Raw genomic sequence first — 22060 nt, forward strand, 5'->3', positions numbered from 1 at the left:
TAGATCAGCTTGGAGGACTTAAGGCTCCAAACTATTGCACTAAGCTTTAAACAGTGGATTCTAGAGGAGAGAAAAATCCTCTTTCTCAAAGCTGCAACAAAATGGATTTCTGTAAGGCAGCTTGACGAAAGTGTATTGGAAAAGGGAATTATTTTTGAAGAGCAGGAGCTGTGAGCATCCATGATGGGAGGAGTGCATGAGAGGTGACCATAGGCTGATCCCACCCTTCTGAGGGACAAGATGCCAGCTGTAGGACTCTAAATCCCAGTGTCTGGTGCCGTAGTGTCTTGTCCATGGGCTCCAGCTTCATTGAATCCCTGATGTGACAAGTGTCCTTCATAGCAAATAAACTTAGAAGGTTGCAGTTATCCAGAACAGGTTTGTTAGAAAGGGAAACATAAGAACAACCTAGGGATGTGTTCAAGGAGCCAGATGATACGTAGGAGTTCTGATCTACGCAGGGGCTTCTCCTAAAGGGGTCTGCTCTGAATGCAAGCAGCACTTTTCATGGCAAAGCTCAAAGGTCCTTAAACAGGTGATTTTGCACATGGATCGTTCATAAGCAATATCTCTTTGCAAGATTTCCCCCTTTTGTGTGTGTCAGATATTTTAATCAACTCCCAATGTAAAAATGAAACAAGATTTTCTTATGTCCTTTCTAAATCCTTCCTTTGCATCCCAACCCTCAGCAATTTCAGAAACAAGAGGCATAGCCAGGGCATTTTTTTTTATATTTATTGATCAGCTTACAAGGCATTCAGGAGTGAACAAAAGAGCATGTAGGGGTATTGATAATCTTTGCATTTTTACTCCTGGTTGCCATGGAGGTGCAGTTGGGTCCTATACAGAGCAGTCTAATGGCTAAGGAACAGTCTGCGAGGAGTTTGCTTTCATTCAGATTCACTTTCTTGATAAAGAGTGACCTTTAAATTCCAGTTTGTCCCCCCTCTTTCTCTCTTTCAGGTCTTTCAGGTTAGGTCCTGACAGTAGGGGAGTAGTTATAGGTACTTGTCCTTGTGTGGCTGGACTTTAACCTCTGGGCTTCTTTCTTTGTCTCCTGCTAGGTGGAATACCAGAGTGAGGGATTTCTGGAGAAGAACAGGGACACTGTGTATGAGGAACAGATCAACATCCTGAAAGCCAGCAAGGTAAAAGGCACAAGTTGGGATAGTGGTCCTGGTTGGAGCTAAATTGACGCTACTTCTTTCCAGTGCATACACTTCATACATTCATGCCCATGCCATGTCACAGCATGCTGTGTATGTGATCGTGTAGGTGCCTCCAGCTACTAACAGCAGCACACTAGGCAGAGGAGTGGGGTATGGAGGAGTGACAGGAGGGAGCTGGGGGCTGTGATTGTACCCAGGTGTGGATGTGCATGGTCCTCTGCTCTCCTACACTTTGTTGGATGAGATGTGTTGGTATGCTGTCAAGATGCATCACGTAAATCTTTTCCAAACCTGCTGGTCCTCTTCTTTTTTGGCCAGGAACAAAACTGTGAATAACTAGTTTTGGGGATAGTAAATTCAACTTAACTCTTACTCAGAGTTTCCTACCCAACACCTGACCCTGAAGGTGTTCTTGGATTAAAAGCCACTTCAGCAGTGTAGTTTGTATGTTGTGGGTAGTGTTGCTGATCCTACCAACCTTCTGTATGAAAATGGCTGTTCCCCTTAGCTGTAGTCCATCATACTTAGCTCTGTGACTTTTAGTTATTTTAATAATTAGGGTGCAAAAATAGGATTAATATACAATGATGGAAATCCAGTGCAACTCCTAGACATTCCAGTTGCTGTACAGCTATTTTACACTGCTGCCAATATATAATATTAACAAATTAACACACTGATGGTCACACTTGCTGTCACTCTTGTATTGTAAAATTTTGTGCCATGTACTTTTCCTCTCCTGAGTATTGTACAAGTTGTCAACACGTTGTACATTGGGTACCAAACAAGATGGATGGACTGACCTTGAAAACCAGCTCTTCTGGTAAAGAGCTTTTTGGAACATGCGGTTTAAAGTCTCCCTTAGTCCTGAGGGCCATGAGCTCTGCAGGTTGTTGGAAGCAGAAAAGCAGAAGCTGTGGGGCTCTCAGGCTTTGGCATGGGTTTTGCCTGCAGTAAATGAGCCTTTGTGGGCTTCAAGCTGGACACTATGCAGTTGCATGTATGAACAGAGCAGACTTTATGCTGGCTTCTGCTACTGCACTATTCTTTCCCATGGGCGCTTGGGTGCTCTGTCTGCACTTGGGTATGTTGGGTTAAAAGCATCAATAACTCTCATCTAAACCTTTAACAAGTCCTTGTTGTTTAAAACCAGTCCAAAAGTCCCTTCCTGCCACCTTGTCAGTTAATGAGTTGAGACTTAAAATGGCCTTAACCCTTAAGGAGTTAGTGTGAAAACCAGCCCTGCAAAACCCAACGCTCCATCCAGGAGCCAAAATTGAGACTTCATGACTCTGGGCACCTTTGTTTCCACCAGACCTTATGTGTGGTGTAGCAAATGAATATATCTGCTTTTCCCCAAATCATCTCAAAGCTTCCCCACCTTGGGCCACTTCACTAACTTGCATTTACTTTTTTTTTATTACAAATTGTGAATCTCCCCCTGCGTGTTGAAGCAGATGTGCTGTGCATTCAGGTATTTCTTCTTCATGACACCCTCCCTTGGGTTTAGTGCTGTCTGTGACCTTCCAAATGCCACTATAAATGAGTGTGATGAGGGGAGATGGAGCAAGTATTATTTTTAGGAGCATTTTAAGAAGGAGTTTGTTCCTGACCAAGGTAAGAGAGATGAGAATAGGAAATTACTTGAGCATTATCAGTGGCTTGCCATGCATCTCAGAAGTGAATTCATACGAAGATGGCAAGAGGTGCAATTTTCCCATCCCTGGGGGGAGTTGTGAGTCTAATAATGGTGAAGCTGGGCTTTAATAATGCCCAAATCAAGAGCTCTTTGTGTTCAGGAAGCTCCCAGTTCCCCCAGGGTAAAAACTGGGCATGATTAGAGCTTATTAAAAACACCAGGTAACCTGCAGGAATAATTGATGCTGTATGATGAATTATTTAGCAAGTGCTGAACTTGCTGTTGGAGGTACTGCTGTGGAGCAGGCAGTGATAAGGTTTTCTGTTAGACTTCTCCCCACAGGTGCAGAGATGTAACTCATTGGAGTAGTGGGCTGCAGATTGATGGGGATGGTGCCACCTGTAACTTCTTGCTCAAAGTAAATAAATGCATAAATAAAAGCTGAAATTTTTGTCTCTCTTATGTAGGGACCATAATACAATATCAGAGCAGGCTGGGCTTTGGTTCAATAGCAAAACCCTGCTGCTTGTGGCTGGTTTGCTTGACCTAAAAAGCCATCAATATGTATGCCTCAGGACCAAAGTTTTGTGTTTACCTATCCTGCAAACTAAGCTAATGCACCTTGGAATAAGGTGTTAGGACCTTGTGAATGCACAGTGGTGTCTCTGTAGGACAACAGCATCTCCACTGTGATCCAGCCTAGAACACTCTCAAATACACCTGGCTCTGAGAACATTTGGGTAATAGTCTGATTAACTATCTGCCTTTGAGGCATTTCTTTAGTGACATAGGAGCAGCGGCTGGTGTCAGCCTGTGCTGATGCTGTGTCTTCCTTCCAGGGAGGAAGAGCAATGCTTCTCATGATAGGAGCATCGTCATCCTCCCCATCCAAAGCTTCCAAAACCTGGTCCTCTGCTCTTGCTTTCTCTAGCCCCGCTGGCTGGTGAATTCAATCATCCTGATTGTTTTGCTTCTCACCTGCCATGTGCTCTCCATCAGGATAAACAGATAGATGTGTCTGTTTTCTTTGGCTGTAAAAAGCAACCTGGTTTCTCTGAATCAAAACAAACGGCAGTGCCAGTGCTGAGTCTGCTGCTCAGATGTGCCAGCTGGACTGAAACTGAAGTTTGTGCTGCAAAAGGCTGTGACATGAGCACTTCATCCTGTACTCAGGATCAGGCCTACATGCAGTATTCACTGCATTCTTCTTTATATTCCCATTAAAGTGATATGCAGGGCAAGGGGGAATACTCAATTTGACAAGTCAAGGACTTAAACACTTCTCTCAGCAAGTGCATCATTGAAGAAGCACTCCCACCAAGGCAGAATTGCCTTCTGCTAATTAGAATGCAGTTACTGCTGTCAACAAGGTGGTGAAAGGGACTTTATAAAGAAGCCAATTAGTTTTGTTAGTGCTGGTCAGCTAAAACAGTTGAGAGTTGATACTCTTTGAATTAAGGAGGCTGATTTGAATACTGACTGAAAGCATACAGGCATGCTGTGAAGTTATTATGTCCCAGTTCTCTGTAATTACAAATAAGTGAACCAATGGTTTTGACTCCACCAGCTGGGAAAAAGAGATCTGTCCTTGCTTGTCCCCCAGCATCTGTGAAATAAACGCTGGGCTGCTAAAGACCATCTCAGTTACACCAATGTTTTTTTGCATTACACAAGCTGAAAGCTCATTTCTGAGGTTCTTTTTGAGTGTTTGTGCAAGAGCAAGCCGTGCTGTTATGAATAGCAGGTGAATGAAGGGGTCGGTAGCATGCCTAGCTGTGTATTGAGAAGGTATTTTGAAAACTGAAATTATAGCTGAGGATTTTACCGCTTTGTCAAGCATGAGATAGCAAAGTGGAGCCTGTGCTGGAGGTCTTCCAGCAGTAAGCAATTTGCCACCCAGGCATCCTGTGTTTGAAGGAGTCAAAGACAGTGACATGTCATTGAAATACAGCTGTGAGGATAGATTTTTTTGGGGGGAGGATACAGGGTTAGGCAAAGAAGGTTTCAATCTTAATTCTGATAGGAGATGAGTGAGCTGCGGAGACGAAGGTACAAACAGTGAGTATGAAGCAGAACCTTAGCAGGTGCCATCCTGGAGCCTGTGAGCAATTAGCTAGTGTAATGCAAAGAGTTTCCTTTCCACAGTAGTATTTAGGCTGCTGTGCTAGCAAGCTGTGTGAACAGCCTGTGAGACCAGGGCTGGAAATGTTCCTGTCTTAGTCTACGTATGTGGCAGGGAGCCAGGCAGCCCTTTGTAGCGCAGGGCTGCCTGTTAATGTCTACATAGTGTTAAACCACTGCTTTCTTCTCAGGATCTTAATGGATATACAACTAAGTTTGGCTTTTAGATGAGTCTTGGATGGAGGCAAGGGCACAGTGCAGTGAGCTGCTGCCTTGTGCCAGTGTTTTTGTGTGGGCAAGTGAAGAGCGGTGTTGATGCCTTCTCCCATGCTCCAGAGTGGGCATTGCTGGTGGTGTGTGTGGTGCTGGGGCAGCATCACTGGTGTTTTGGCAGTGTCACCAGTCTGGAGCCCAGCTCAGCTTTGTGACAAGTGAAATCCCACCCAGTGACTGTGGTTTTTCCTTGAAGAAAATTCTTTTATTGAAGAATTTACTGTTTGGATATAAGTGCAGCTCGGCAGGAGCTTGGCAGGAATGTGTGTGCATAACTGGATCCAAGATGTGAATATTTAACATCCTTGCTAAACAGACCAGGTTGTGACTTACTTAAGTACACAAGTTCCCCTAAAAACCCAAACAGCACTAACTGCATTTGCCAGCTCATCTGTTCTCCCATTCATGAAGCGGAAATGTTGCTGCTGGCTTGCCAGAAATCCCAGACTTCAGGGATCTGAGGATCTAAATGCAGTGCTTCCAGGGCTGCGGAATAGTGGTCCTGCCATTGCCTTGCTCATTCATGCTGAATGAAGGTGATTAGTGAGGAGGTGCTGTCGTCTCTTAATTGTTTGGAAAAGCAAGAGAGCTTCTGCAGTTGTGGTGGGAGTAGGCTCCTGCCTGTCTGCATGTAGAGACCCCATAGCAAGGACATGTGTCCCTGTTTGGTCAGGACTGTATGACTGCTTTGAAACAAAGCCTGGGAGCAAGCATCACCTCACATTCAGGAGGCTTTGTGCCTTGAATGTTCAGCAATCCAGCGTTGGAGCTAGCCATCCTCTTTTTACTTCCTTTTTTCTTGTTTGATTTAATGTGCACCTTTCAAGGTTTGATGAACTACAAAACAGAATGGTTCATATTCCTGCTGATGTGGTTTATGTGGAAAATGCTTCTTGCTTTCAGTTTACTGCTCTTTTTCCTCTTCCTGGTTTAAAATGGATAGAAAGTCACTGGAGCAGTGGGGCTTCGGTGGACCAGAGGTGCTCAAACATTGTCTTTTGTTTTAGTATCAGATGGTAGCAGACTTATTCCAAGATGAGAAGGATGCTGCACCCACCACCCCTGTGGGAAAGGGAACACCCAAAATCAGTGTCCGTTCTGCCAGACCAGCCATCAAAGCTGCCAATAAGGAGCACAAGAAAACTGTGGGGCACCAGGTAACGTGTGATTTGAGTGGGTCAGTCGATGGCAGGGAAATGAGGGAATCCAGATACATCATTGCAGTGAAGATCTTGTTTCTTCAATTTGACGAAGAGATAAATAAAAAGCTGTTGGTTTTATCTTTCAGTTCCGCAACTCACTGCATTTGCTCATGGAGACCCTGAATGCCACCACCCCACACTACGTGCGCTGCATCAAGCCCAACGATGAAAAGCTCTCCTTCAAGTAAGTGGGCTTCCAGACAAGCAAATGTGCTCAGGATTATAGCAACAGACTGTGCTTTGGACTTTTCCTCTTGCTAAAGAGTTTTTCCCCCTTGTACCATTGTTCCTGTAACTAGAAGGCCCTTGGAGATTGCTGGAGTCACTTCTCTTTGGTTTCATTGGGGTTTGTGTCCCTGAAATGAAAACTAATGCAGGTCCTATTAATTTGCAGATATACTCTACTAATACTGAGCATCCTTGCTTTGCAGTGGTAGGGTCTTTATAAAATTTCAACTTGGAATCACTTCAACTTACATAACTATGACTATTTAAACAGTGAAAAGTAGCAGAGAAAGAAATGAAAAACTGGAGGTAAGTAGTATGCTTGCAAAACGGCTTGTAAAATGAATAGAAATGGCTTGGTACTTCAAAAATAAAGGTGGAAAAAAGTAAAGAGCTGGCTTTATCAACTTCAGGCAGGTTTCCAGTTGGGTGAACAGCTGAAGCAAACAGTCAGTGCTGGTCACTGTAGTTTAGAGATGTAAGGCAAGCTGTGGATGTTGTAAGCTAGTAGCTGTTATCCTTGTTTGACATCTTGATAATGTACTTGTACCCAATTTTGTTGCCTTTGCCTCTAAAAAGGCTTGGCTATTAGTGTGCAGGGGCCTTGTGGATGTTGTTGTGCTGTCCTTTAAAGGCTCTGGCATAAACTGCAGGTGGTGACATTTAAGAAAACAGAGTTATAATTGTAACCCATAAGCAGGGAGGTAGTCTCCAGCTGATCCAATGTAGTTCCAGTGCTCCTGGTGAGCGTGCAGCTACCTTCAAGTGCAGAGATGTCTCTGACAGTATCTTGCAAAGGAGGGCAAAGCAAATGTAAATGGGTTTGCCCTTGGTCATGATATGCCCCAGGAAGCTTCACCAGCTTGACTCTTCTTCCTCTGCAAACAGAAAAGCAAAGAGTATTAATGGTTAGGAGACATTCAGGAGCTGACTTACATTTAACTGATTCATCAGATGATTAGTTAACAGCTGTGGAGAAGGCTTTGTTGGCTGTCTGGGGCAGCAGTTTCTGTGGGGTTTCTTTTATCTATTTCATGTGCCATTTTGCAGGTACTGGAGATTCTTAGGGCCTCAATCCCTTGTTGTCTATAGCAGAAGTTGTCAATTTAAATGAAATTTTATGATTCTGTGAAATTTGGGATTACACTTTTGGTTACTTCCATTAGATAAAGCACTAAAGTGTTTTCTAACTTTTCTGTAGTGAAGGTTTGGTAGATGCTCTTCATGTTGAAATGGCTTCACCTTCCCAAAGCGTGTTTCCAAGATTCCATGTCCCTGCTTGGCTCTACTTTCAGCTCATCCATCTTCACTTCTTTGCCTTTAACTTTGTAGTTCAGTTTTCCATGTGATGCTCAGGATACAGTTAATATGGTTTTATAAATGTGCAAGCTCCTGGTTGTCAAGATGCAGTAATTACCTAAATGAAATACTTCTGAGGTGTTATGGGTAGCAAATACCATGAAGATGCATGTCTCTGCTTGCAGTCTGAGTGATGCCTCAGTCCAATGCAGTGCTTCCAATCTGGCAAATGTCTGAGTTGTCAAAGCCTGGGATTTTGGGAACAAAGGACAAATCAAAGCAGACACAAGAATGGTTGTGGAGGAGTAACATGCAGGTGTCTGTGCATCCAGCAGCATTGCAGGAGTCACATTGGGCTGGAAACAATGGGAGGGTGCTTTGGGTTGAGCATCCCCATCTACAAACTGGAAGAAATAGGTTGAGGTGTCTTGTGCTGGGAATATTTCTGCAAGAGATTATTTCCTCCTCACTCAGCAGAAAATCTTGGTCAATGTTGATATTGCTGCCACTTGCTTGAGGAATTTGTATCCTTAAGGTGGCTCAAATAGAGTCTATTTGCTTATATGTAAAAATCAGGTCTGGAGAATAATGGGATGGCTGTAAAGGAGTCTGCATTTGTACTGAAAAATGTGCAGTGTCAGGACGCATTAGTGAGATGAAACATCAGTGTCACTGCTCTGTGTTAGCAGTGAAGTGGTATCTTATAGCATGTAGAACACTCAGTGTTATGTTCATTGTTCATTGAAAAAACACAGGATTTTTTTCTCTTCCTAAAATAACGTTTTTTGTCTTACAAGAACGTTACATTTCATTACATTAAAATGAGATGTTTAGCCTGGAGAATACAACAGACCTAATAGTAGCTTTCCAGTATTTACAGGGGCTATTATACAGTGTTGTGTGATGGCAGGACAGGAGTCAATGGCCGCAAATTGACATGACAGGTTCAGACTGGAGGTGAGGAAACACTTTTTCTCCATGGGGACAGTCTCTCAGTGAAAGAGGCTGCTCATTGAGGTTGTGCAATCTTTGTCTTTGGAGCTTTTCAGCCCTTGACTGGATGAAGCCCTGAGCTGTGGGCCTGCCCCAATAGCTGCCTCAGCTTTTGGACATGGGAGGTAGATTGCACCCTGCATGGCTCTCACTCCTACTTTACATCTTGGTGCATATGTCAGGTTTGTTTCTTAGGGAGGTGAGACACGTAAGGCTTCCAGCCTGGAGGAAGCATTGGCACCACACAATCATACTTGCTATGTCTGACCGCAGGCTGCATCTGAGGCTGATTCCTCATGGGGAAGACTTCAGAGAGAGATGTGTGAGGGAAATGCCTGACTTCAGCTGTAACTTTGACAGTTTTTCTTCCAAATTCTGTTTGAGGCAGGGTTTGTGATCTCTTACTTGGGTTTCCAAGCCAAAAGCAAACTGCCAGCTGCTTCTGCTACCAGTGGTAAGGAAAAGGACTTCATAATAATGCATGGTTTCCCACTTTTATGCCCCTTATTTCAGTCTAAGCCTGTAGCTGGAGTTGTTGCTAGAAAGAGTCATGGCTTTCCATGCTGATAAGTGACTGCAGCCACTCTGGTTCCTGCATTTCACCTGCACTCAGCAAGGCTTGACCACGTTGCAGAAAGTTTCCCTTGTGTACAGTGTAGATTTCCCTGGGATCTTCCAGGACTGAAGCTTGCCATCCATCTGCCAGTCCTGTTTATTACACATAGTTATGGAAATTGTTCCCTTGTGGATTCTTTCTTGAAGTGAGTGACAGTCAAGACTGATTTTCCATCCTGCCTCATGTTTATGGTGTTGTAGTGAATAACTTGATGCAGACTTGGCAGGTCCAGGGAATTTAAAGATGCACAAAGCAGCAGGAGACTATTTCTCATGCTGCTTTTGCACAGCAGGAGCCAGACAGAATTATTCATGAAATCTTGACTGCAGGTGTAAAGACTTTGGGCTTTCAGGAGGGGACAAGCAGCTACTTGGGAAGCTTTTGTTCCTTGCTTTGTTCTGGAGACCTAACACAGCTACGGACATCTGCACCACATGAATCCAGGCTTGATCCAACGACCTCTTCCAGGGTCCAGTGTCTCAAGCTGAAGAGCTGGAACCTCTTTGTGCATTTGCTGTCAGGGGTGGGAGAAGTGGTGGAAGATGCTGGCACCTGGACTCATTCTGTGCAGAGATAGACTGATCTGAAAGCGGGTTCATGCCAGGAACCAGAGAGAGCACAGCACAAGTGTTCAGCTGGAAGCTGGCATGAACGTTTTCAGCACCAATTGCTGATGGAAGTGAGATGCAATTGTAAGGGGTAGTGCCAGCTAAAAAGAGGACAAACAGCTGAGAGGAGAAATACCTTGAATATCCACACAATGCCTACCAAAGCCCTTAGCCTGGAGCATGAGCACCGTTGTTCTTTGTAAGCATAAAGGTCTCCAAATCCATGGAACTTGTTAATTACTCTTGGAGTAATTAGTTAATTCATTTTGTTATGGAATTTAATATATCAGATTTATGTTGCTGTTGAATTTGTTTGGTTTTTTGTTTGTTTGTTTGTTTGTTTTTTCCTGGAAATATGTTTTGGCCCTTATAGCTGCAAAAGTAATACTGCCTGGTTCATCAGGCAGCTTGTGATGCGGAGATGCTTCCCTTCTTCATTGTAGTTGTGCTGTTTTATGTATGTGGGTAGATTAATGTCCTGGTTTGAGCAGTAGCAGTCATTTTTCTCCTTCTTGGTAGCTGGTGCAGTGCTGTGTTTTGACTTTCAGGCTGAAAACGGTTGCTGATAGCAAGTATGTTTTGAATTACTGCTCGGGTGTTTGGTTTATTCAAGGCCTTTTTCTGAGCTCATGCTCTGCCAGAGAGGAGGGGAGGCTGGGAGGAAGGAGAGACAGGACACCTGACCCAGGCTAGCCAAAGAGGTATTCCATACCATAGCACGTCATACCCAAGATGTAACCGGGAGAAACCCTGAAGTGCAGGAGCTCTGGGGGGACGGAGGAGGTATCGGTCAGTGCTCAGTCAGGCACGGTGGGGTGAGTTATGGGTCGGTGGCTGGTGAGGTGTTGTATTCTCTTCACTTGTGATTCGCTTTATCATTATTATTTGTAGTAGTAGTGGCAGTAATGATTTGTGTTATACCTTAGTTATTAAACCGTTCTTATCTCAACCTGTGGGGGCTACATTCTTTGGATTCTCCTTCCTAACTCTCTGGGAGTCGGGGGAGCAAGGGGGGGAGTGAGTGAACGAACTGTGTGCAATTTGGTTTTAAACCACGACAATTACAGATGTAGAGATTAATTGCAACAGATTGTCATCTTGTCCCAGGAGCACCACTTGGCATTGGTAACAGGGCAATAACAAGGTCTGTCGCACTTGAAAAGCACAGCATCCTGTGACATGGAGGGGAAACAAATGACATTTGTGCAACCTGTTCCCCAAGCAAGGCATGGGATTTGTGGCTATATTAAGGTTAGCAAGGGAATGGCTATGGACAAAAGCAATCCATGGATCTCTGTGTTTCTTCAGCCCCTGTACTAATAACAAGAGCAGAGTTTTTTTTCCACAAATTGCAGCCTAATCTCTGTTTCCAAAGGGGAGTCGCTATCAGATGGGTTGATGATATGGATTCCTTCTCATTATGTTAATCTCTAACCTAAATATAATTACAGGTTTGATTCAAAGAGAGTGGTGCAGCAGCTGAGAGCTTGTGGAGTGCTGGAGACCATCCGCATCAGTGCAGCTGGCTTCCCATCCAGGTACTGTGGTTGGATTTCAGCGTGGTAGTGTGCTGCTGGGGTGCTTTCCTCAGCAAGCCCCTTGTCAGGGGCAAGGAAAGGAACAGAAAACATCAGTATTTTCAGGACAAACAGGGTTTATATACTTGGTTTATATCCAAGATAGATAGAATCACAGAATAGTTAGGGTTGGAAAGGACCTCAGGATCATCTAGTTCCAACCCCACTGCCATGGGCAGGGACAACTCACACTAAACCATGTCACCCAAGGCTTCATCCAACCTGGCCTTGAACACTGCCAGGGATAGAGTATTCACAACCTCCCTGGGCAATCCATTCCAGTGCCTCACCACACTTACAGTAAAGAGTTTCTTCCTTACATCCAATCTAAATCTCCGCTGTTTAAGTTTGAACCTGTTACCCCTCATCCTATCATTACAGTCCCTAATGAATAGTCCCTCCCCAGCATCCCTGTAGGCCCCCTTCAGATACTGGAAGGCTGCTATGAGGTCTCCACACAGCCTTCTCTTCTCCAGGCTGAACAGACCCAACTTTCTCAGCCTGTCTTCATATGGGAGGTGCTCCAGTCACCTGATCATCCTCGTGGCCTCCTCTGGACTTGTTCCAACAGTTCCATGTCCTTTTTATGTTCAGCACACCAGAACTGCACACAATGCTCCAAGTGAGGTCTCATGAGAGCAGAGTAGAGGGGCAGGATCACCTCCTTCAACCTGCTGGTCATGCTCCTTTTGATGCAGCCCAGGATATGGTTGGTTTATGAGTTGTAAGCGCACACTGAAGCTGGCTCATGTTCATTTTCTCATTGACCAACACCCCCAAGTCCTTCTCCACAGGACTACCATGAATTTCCTTTTTGCCCAACCTGTAGCTGTGCCTGGGATTGCTCCAACCCAGGTGTAGGACCTTGCCCTTCTCATGGTTAAACTTCATGAGGTTGGCATCAGCTCACCTCACAAGTGTGTCAAGGTCCCTCTGGATGGCATTCCTTCCCTCCAGCGTATCAACTGAACCACACAGCTTGGTGTCATCGGCAAACTTCCTGAGCGCACACTCAATTCCATTGTCCATGTCAGTGACAAAGATGTTAAACAACAATGGTCCCAACACCAGTCCCTGAGGGACACCACTCATTACTGGTCTCCAGCCGGACATTGAACCATTGGCTAAAACTCTTTGAGTGCGACCATCCAGCCAGTTCTATATCCACCGAGTGGTCCACCTATCAAATTGATGACTCCAATTTAGAGACAAGATTCTTGCCTTTTTCATTTTTTTTCTTTCATTTTGCAAAACCCCCATTAGGTCATGGGTTCCTCAAATGTAAGATGTTCATTATCAAGTGGTGAGCTGCAAAGTGAGGCTGCCATAGAGTATGTTCTTGTGTCCAGTGTTTTATCTGGTATATTCAGTTTGGTCCTGAGGAGTAATTTGCTGTGGCAAAATCTTTGAAAATGCTGGTACATGGCAGATATAGGAATTCAGCTTTGATCCCTTATGGAGGTGGACAGCAAGTAGCAAAGCAACAGCTCTATATCCTCTGCACACATCTTGCCTGGAAGCAAGTGATACCCTAGGGGACTTCTTCCCTGCTTGCCTGAAGATCCCCATACAAAAACTCCTTGTACTGTACAGTTTACTTTCCTTTTTTTTCCCCCCATGCTGCAATAGTAATTTCATCCAAAAAAAAAATAATTTGATTATACTTACAGAGAAAGAAAATAGGTTTGTAAATTATTATCACAGACTTTCACACCCACATCCAAAGCATACTGGGCTTCAAACACTTGCATCTTAAAAAGGACAGGTTATGAGTGGCGTGGCTCTTGCTGATTATGGTATGAAATTCAGAAGAGGTTTTTAGGGCCTCATAAATCAGAAAACAGAAACTATAAATAAGCCCTGAAGATGACAAGGGCAAATAATTCTAAAAATGCATCAATTGCATTCTAGTGCCAAACAACTTTGTGTTAATGTCAGCATAGCCATCAGCCTTTTTTTATGGAACAAAGGAGTTATAAATACGCTCAGTAAAGAGTCAGCTAAGCGTGATGCTGAACACCATAAGAAACTCCCTGCCCCTGATTCTGGGGAGGAGTGTGCTGCCTTATTGGTTACTCACATGTTCTGCAAGGCAGCAAAGAGCCTGTAACAACTGATGGTGGCTCCTGTGCAATGAGGTGAGATGGGTCTGCTGCATTTGACCTCTGTTGGCCAGTGACCTCCATGGACAGACAAAACCTGGTGTGTTCAAAACCACCAAAACTGCAGTGTTCAGCTTCAGGAAGAAAAAATTAAAATCAGTTGTTGCACAGAACAGTTTTCTCTCTCCTCTGTCAGTACAGGAGGGTGGAAGAGGTACACAGATGTTGGGGTACTCCATGGGAGTCTGGTCCTGTTAGGGGACCCAGCACCACCCCATCTCTGAAGTCTTCAAGGCTTTTGTGGAAGTAACTAATAAAAACTTGCTCTTAAATGACACGATCTCTAAGCCACAGAGAGGAATTAAAAATCAGCCATGGGCTGGGTCTTTTATTATCTTCTTTGTTAAAGTAGCTGAAGGAACTAATCTGTCTGTCCGCTTGCAGTAAAAGCCCTAAAGCAGTGAAACAGCCCTGATTTCATTTGGAGGAGGCCACAGAAAGGCAGTTTTGTGCTCACTAAGCAAGTACTCAAGCTCCCAAGTGCAGTCTGGGCTCCTGGCTCTGCAGCAGTGCATCCCAGGGGAGGACTGAGCAGCTCTGCTTTGAGGGTTGTCCATGGCTTTTGCTACTGGTCTTAGCATAGCTGCAGGGAGAACCTGTACCTCCCCATTCATAGTTTTCCTACAGACTTGCAGCCTTTTCCCACTTCTGCTCACTTAACTCTGTAGTTTAGGCCCTACAGCACTAAAATTGAGATATAATTAGTGACTGGGGAAAGGAAACAGATTGGAGAAATCACTGCAGCACTTGCAGGCCAGCCAAGATCTATTTATGACAAATAATTGACTGATGTGAAGCCTGATCCATCCTGAAAAAGCTCAAAAGTGATGCTTTCAGCTCTGTTTGCGTGCTTTTGGTTATGAGGTCTTTGTCTCGAGATACTAAGAATACAGAAACCTACCACTGTAACTCGTCAGCTTTTGTCCTTCCTCCAGGGGAAAAAAAAAGGGTACAAATAAGCTATTTCAGCTTTTCAGAATAATCTTCACTAGTTCAGTGTTTGAGGTGCTTCAAGGACAGAGTTTTGGTTTTGGGGTTTTTTTTATGTTTCTAGAAGATAATTATGTACAGAAACAGCTCTGTGTTAAATAAGATACTCACTTTGGGTTCTGGTAGTGCTTCACCCTCCTTGGCCATAAAATTCCTGTCTTGAGAATCCAGGAGCTGGACAACATCATTAAAAGGTTCTGAATAATCTGTATATTTTAATTGGTTTTATAAACCAGCTTGACAAAAGCTGCTTCCACAGGATCTTATTTTGTGGGAAATGTAATAGAGGTTTTACTTCTTTCCGCACTTTTACATCCATGTAACATGTCTCAGTTTTCATCGCAGTAAGCGTGGATTATTTTTTTCTCTTCTTTGTATTTTGAGGCTAAAACCAAAAAGGATGGTCATTTCTTTAAATATTAACCTCGTGAGAAGGCTATACATTTAAACCACTTAGTAATAATGGAAAACTTGATCTTTGTGGGTTTTGCTTCCTTTGGGTGTAAGGGATTTACCTTTAGGGCAACAGGGGTTTTTCAGGATGTTTTATCTCAAGAGAAGTTTTATTACAGAAACAGGAAAAAATGTTTATTTTCATCCTGTAGCATTTACATCTGAATGTTTTCCAGCATACTGTCACAAGAGTAACTTCTGAGGGTGATGTGGCCTTGGGTCAGAGATCTCTGGATAAAGTCATCTGCCTTTATTTCACGGTTCTCCACTGTGGTTGCTTTATGGGTTTAAGAACTGAATGCCTTGAGGCCTCAATAATTTTTTTTCTACCTGGTTCCTTTAAGAAGAGAAGAAGTTTTAATGTGATTTATAGTGTTCTTCAACCCCTGTAAGTTATGGTATGCTCCCACTGAAAGATGAAGCCTTGCATTCCCCAAGTTGGGTATGCCTGGCTTTATTTTATCATTTCCATGGTATGCTGCATTGTGCCTCTATCTCAAATAAATTGGAAATGTATCATTTGTTTTTGAAATGTTACACAGCAGTTAAGAAATGTATTTGTTAGCATGTACATAAATGACTGTGATGAATGGGCTGTCTTAGATGTATAGATAGTAAATCTATCATCACCTTCTGTGGGTGAAGCATGGAAGATGTCTCTGTGCTATGAAACCATTCATCATTTTTATAGAAATTGGCTACATCGAGATTAGTCTGTAGAGAATTAATTGGTGCAGATCTCCGTTAATAAGAAAAATACTCTCTTAAAACAAGTTTTTAACATGTATTTTGTCAAAACTACTTGCTGGTTCTTGTGGGTTCCAGTCAGTGGTACAATGACAGTGGTCTCCCAGCATGCCATCACTCTGCATAACATTGTCATTGCAGTCTCCCTGAAATACTCATTATTGTAGTTGTTATGTATGAAATTTACTGTTTAAGTACTCTTGGCATTTGGCTGCTGCCTCTGGTCGCTGGAGCTGGTTGTTAGACGCAGCATCTTTGTATCAATTCCGTATGAAATCACAGCTGCTAAACTCTATAAACATTAAACATTTACAATTGAAATGTATCATGAGCTTCCTTGGGTATAAAACCTTTTCTTTTATAATGTGCTTTTAGCTGTCATTTCAGGAAAACAAAACTTATAAATTACTTTGGCTACCAGCAGTTGTGTTTGCTCATTTCCCCCACTCCCAACAAAGGTGTAGTATGCAAATAGAGGGTGTTTTTTCCCCCTCATTCTGCTCTTTGAGTATATTCCAAATAATTTCAAGCCATGCCAGCCTGCATGTTTTAGAGCTAATTGAAAAGCAAATCTGATCTGCTGCAGTAAACAAGGCAAGAAAAATTTTCTTCCTGAACCACAGTTTCTAAAATAATTTCATGTCAGATCTTGGCTCAGATATTCAACTTGCTTGCCCCCAAAGAGGCTTCAGCTCCTGTAGGAAGATCAATATAGTCCAGCTCCTTACTGCTTAAAATATTGATCCCTATGGAGCATAGTCCCACATGGTGCTGGCAGGATTTCTTACATGAAGCTGGGACTTGGGTGAAGTGGGATAATTAATTTATTTACCCTTAATAGAAATATTTTGCATTCAGTTATTTCAGGCCACCAAAAGAAACCATATGATGGTTAAGCTATAAAAGCTTCAAGCTCTTATTATACTCTGTTTTGCTCTTCAGTGTTGCTGAATTAACATTGCTGTAATCACCCTAAACAATAGGTTGGAAATATTTTGGACAGCTACTCACTGACTGGAGAGATGCTTTTAAGAGGCTTCCTTTTGGGAGTCAGAACTTCACCCCAGCTTCTTACCTGAGCCCTCCCTTTAATTGCAAGGTTGCCGTCAATCCAGCTGACTCTGCAGCATGAGGGCTGCTCTCAGGTTCATCTCCCCATGATTTTGGGTAGGAGCAGCCCCTTTGCTTTGCACCCTGTTGTAGTTTTGTGTGAAGTGTTCAAATCTGGTTCTTTAAACCGCAGATAGAGGTGTTAATTTGTGGTGTGTTTTATGGGTTATTCTCTCTAATTCCTGTAGATGAAAAAGATATTGTTGGGTTGACCAATGCTCCCACTCCTGGCTAAGCCCTTGAGTCCTTGCTGCTAAAGCCCAAGGAGGGTTGTGTTTTTCATAGCTGTAAGTTGCTTTCCTGTGTCCTTACACTGCTTTTATTGCCTCTTTCCTTTAGTGACCTGTGCTGACTTCAAAGCAAAATCGTTATGTTTGAGGTCAGTTGTGCTAGATCTCAGCCATGAAATTATGTTTTTTCCCTGGGAAAGTTTGAATAATATCCATCTATTCCTTCAAACCTCCTTCCCAGTTCTGCAGGTACCAAAATCCTCCTGGTCACAGCTCTTTGCCTGTACCAACTGTCTGAAACTTATCACTTGATAATTATAAAGAACGGTATTTATTTAGTTGCTATTGGTTTCCAGCCCTTAACAATGAGGTGTACAGTGTTGTGCACTGTGTGGCAGCATTCTGAAAGCCTGAGATCTGCTTGTAATTTAATACCTGTCAACAAGTCAAACTGAGGTATAACCTTCCCATAATCTCTCCTGGCCTGCTAAGCTGTGCAGTAACATGGCACATCTTTTATCTCGTGCTGGGAATCGCTTTGTGGTCTAGCAGGAGGGAAAGAATTTTTCTCTTTTTTCCTTTTCTCAGATGTTGAGTCTTAAAGGAAAGACATATGTGTGCAGAAAAAATAAAAGGTCCATGTTCACTAAAGCATGGAGCTTTGGTATTTCTGCACCAGAGAGATCTCCTGTGTAGGGTTGTGGGATCATGTTTGTTTCTCTCAAAGCACATAGTTCTAAGGGAATTTTACACTGCTTTGAGCCCTAAGTGGTTTAACCAGGCATGTTACATTAAACCTGAGTGCTTTGATTGTTCCATTCTCTGGGGGCAGATCCTGTAACAGCACCCATGAGCCCCTGCAGCTTTCTTTTGCTGTGAACTGGGGCTGCAGGTATTCCAGCGAAACTTCTGATGGACCAGCAGAGAGCCTCATCGTGGCACAGCTTTTGTCTTGATATCCTGTGGTCAATAATACAAGCAGTGTGATCTCAGGAGTGTCATATCCTGCTAAATCAATGAGGCTGGTGAGAGCAGCCTCACTGCAGCAAGGGTGAAATGTGTCATAGAGGTGTAGCACTGGGCTATGAACCTCTGGGAGATGTGGATAGAGGACTACAGGTGTCACCAGCCTGGCGAAACACCCTGGGAGCAGTCAGTGAGCACATTTCCTGCTTCTTCCAATATCCCATGTGAGACTTATTCCTAACAACTGAATTAGTTACACTAAAGATGAAAGATTGTTTTTTACCACTTTGTGAAACGTAAAAGACAGGCTCTGAAGAAAGACCTTTGTGTACAGTGACTTATGATCTATTGTCAAGGAATTTCTTGTTGGAAAGCAGTTGTAGGGTCTCTGTGTCTGTCTTGGTACAGGAAGGTGATGTATTTTCCTGCTTTCTGCCCAGCTTTGACCCACACCCTCACTAACACGTGTTACCTCTTCTGCACTCGCTCTTTGCTGGAGGAGCCTGCGTGGCACCTGCAGGATCATTTCAGCCTCCTAATAGCAGCATTTGAAAATACCAGCCCCTTAACTGACTCTGGAAGTTAAATGGGAATACTCCCTCCTTCCCTTTTCTCCCTTTCTAAGCTCTCCCTGGCTTGAGTAATACCGAAGCCAGGCAGGAGGTCTCCAGCATCGCGTGCTGGACTGTGTGCCTCGGGCATTGCATGCTCTGCTTCTCCTATCGAGTTTGATTTGGAGCTGCAGAAGCCTCAGATGTGCTGAAAGTGAAAATGGTTTTTATTTGCACAAAACAAAAAGATTTATGTGTGGGTACACAATGGGAACTGTAATTATAAGACAAAAACATCTAGAAAGCAAAGAGTCAGCAAGTTTATGCTTAAACCCTGCATGACACAAGCCTGCAGTCTTGCTTGCACCTCACCCTACTGAGAGCCCCCCATAGCAGGTATCTTTGGGTTTTTTTTTCAACTGATAATCCAGTACTTTTGGTTATTTGAGGGTGGGTAGCTTTGGCTGTTCAGCCTCTGAGCTAGTCCATGGAGACTGCTATGGGATCATGGCAATATCTGGGTAATCCAGAGCTAATCTGCCCATGGGCAATCCTCTCATTACAATTTCCTTCTTGCTTCTGTCTCTAGGAACCCTTCATCTTATCTTTTGCTTCAGGTGCAATGCTAAGGACTTTTGCCATTCCCATATTCTTTGCAAATGCTGTCCTGGTTGCAACATGTCCATGAAGGAATTGTGTGGCACTCAGGTGCTTCCCAGTCATTAGCAGTTCATTTATTTATTTCTTTGTTTGTTTGTTTGTCTTTCACCCTTCATTCTCTTTGTAAACACTTTCTTCCACTCTTTTAATTAGAATAGTGATTTTAACTAAGGCTGCATTCCTGTCCTTGTGCATTTTCTGAATTGATGTGAAACAGTGTTGGTTGTGTATTTTGAAGTGCACACTAAATTTCTGGTATGCCTGTCTTACCAAATATCCTGGGTTTCAGGAAGTTTCAGTAGAGATTGCATCAGCAGTTGGACTCGATGATTGTTGTAGGTTACTTCCAACCTAATTATTCTATTAGATAAAGTATTTTATAGAGATGGCAGCCTTGAACATGGAAGGAGCTCAGGTGGAGGTGTGATGTCTTGCTCAGCCCCACCACTGCAAAGTGGCCAAGTGTAAGACTTGTTACAAGCATCACTCTGGCCCTTTGCAATGTATTTTGCCTTTATTTTCCCCCTGTCTTTATCTCTGGAAATGGAAAAGCAAGAAGAGTTGGGTGTAATAATACAGGAAAAAAGATAAGCATGGAGCAGCTGGGCAGAGGGGGAGATGTTTCTGTGTGGCTGCTCTTCATACTGTGTATTCTCATCTTGGCTGCCAGAACATCCATGTGGGTGAGGATCAGCTCACAGATGGCTTTGTTGAGAGAGGGCAGAAATCAGAATCATTGTAATTGTCTCTCATCTTCCTTTTTTATGCATATATATTTAAATGATGATGGCCATGCTTGACATCGCTGGAAATGCCTAGTGTTTTAATTAAGCACTCAGGTTTTGAGGGGTCCATAACTCACTGTGTTAATTTGGAGAAGGCTGAAACTTGGCAGATGCTGAACCAATTTCAGGATCCAGTCTGCAGGCTCTACATCTAACAGTGGCAGGGGATGGTATTTCCTAGCAGTAATACACAGTGCTCTAATTCCTGCCATTAGTATTGCATGTTTGAAACTTAACTGTGGGTGACAGTGAGGCATCTTCCCAGTGGCTGCTTTATCTTGTCAGAGTCCTAAGATTCTGTGTTTGTTTTTAGAGTCTGGATCACAGACCTCAACACAGATTAGTAGATTAATTGATTAAAATCAATATTCAACAGAGTTTGGAAAAGCAAAATAAAGGAAGAATTTCTATTTGGTGCAATCTCTAAGGCTGCTTTTTAAACCATTTTTATATTTTGCCAAATCAGATCCATAGTCTCTTCAAAATGTTCATATCCTTTCCAAAGGGAACAACGTTGTTAGATTTGACTGGTAAAATGCAGCAGCTTGCAAAGCACATCAGGAGGAGGGAAAACATGGTGATTCATGGCCTTTGTTCCATGCTTAGAAGTACACAGATAAGGTTATTCAGTGGCAGAGGAGAGCTGAGATTTGGGATTAAGTTTGAGGTGACCTAACTAACGTGACTCTCATGCTGAGGGTAGCAGTGAGTGATCCCTTGGTACATGAGTTTCATATATTGAGTCATCTATGACTCCAAATGCCTTATTTTAAGGAAATTATGCCCAGCATGCAGACTAATCCTGTGTGTGCTTTGCTTTCAGATGGTCCTACCACGACTTTTTCAATAGGTATCGTGTTCTTATGAAGAAGAGAGACCTCTCTAACAATGACAAGAAACAGATATGTCAGACCCTGTTGGAAGACCTCATTAAGGTGAGCTGTGACCAGATCTTTGGCAGTGACTTTTACAGCACAAATGCTCATGGCATTGATATGGTATGAAGTGCTCTTTCTGCTCCTACTTCACTTGCTGCTTGTGCAGATGCTTCTTCAGCTTAGTCAGCCTGGGGCTTTCTCCAGAATGAGATAGTCTTGTAAGGAGGTAGTGAGAGCAGGTTTGATGTGGGATCTCTTCATTGTGGTGAAGCTGAACATACCATTTCAGTGCTGGTGAAGTCCAGAGTTTGCTGTCACCAGCTGAATGTGAACAGCTGGCCATGTCTAGAAAACTTGTCTCCTCAACCCCTCATTCTGGTTTTGGATAGCCATAGTTGGAGCAGATTTTAGAAGTTCAGCTTTGAACAGCAGCATGAACCTTACTCAGTCATTAAATACCTCTTGCACAAATAAGTAAGAGAAAAATGCAATAAATGCCCTGTATTGTGTGTGGGACTTTCAATAGCCATTAATATACAGAGAAAGCATTCCAGAGAGTGAGGCTCTTTTCCTTCAAGCAAATAAGAAGTTGGTGCCACCTTTCTTCACAAAACTGGGTTTTTCTTCATAAAGATGTGGCTGCCCCACTCCTGGCAGTGTTCAAGGCCAGGTTGGACACAGGGACTTGGAGCAACCTGCTCTAGTGGAAGATGTCCCTGCACATGGGGCTGGAACTGGAAGAACTTTGAGGGCCTTTCCAACCCAAACCTGTCTGGGATTCTAGGAATCTATGAGACTCATGTGAA

General features: G+C 43.3%; 1 protein-coding gene across 1 annotated transcript in view; it reads left to right on the plus strand.

The window, feature by feature from the left end:
* Positions 1-22060, plus strand: part of MYO5B (myosin VB) — a 162870-nt gene that overhangs the window by 83774 nt on the left and 57036 nt on the right. Inside the window, exons 15-19 of the mRNA XM_005145400.3 lie at positions 1065-1148; positions 6210-6359; positions 6491-6588; positions 11597-11683; positions 21200-21311. Of these exons, the coding sequence (XP_005145457.2) occupies positions 1065-1148; positions 6210-6359; positions 6491-6588; positions 11597-11683; positions 21200-21311 (531 nt within the window). The remainder of the gene's footprint in view (positions 1-1064; positions 1149-6209; positions 6360-6490; positions 6589-11596; positions 11684-21199; positions 21312-22060) is intronic.

Source organism: Melopsittacus undulatus, chromosome Z (assembly GCF_012275295.1).
Source record: "Melopsittacus undulatus isolate bMelUnd1 chromosome Z, bMelUnd1.mat.Z, whole genome shotgun sequence".
In the NCBI taxonomy this organism is placed as follows: domain Eukaryota; kingdom Metazoa; phylum Chordata; class Aves; order Psittaciformes; family Psittaculidae; genus Melopsittacus; species Melopsittacus undulatus.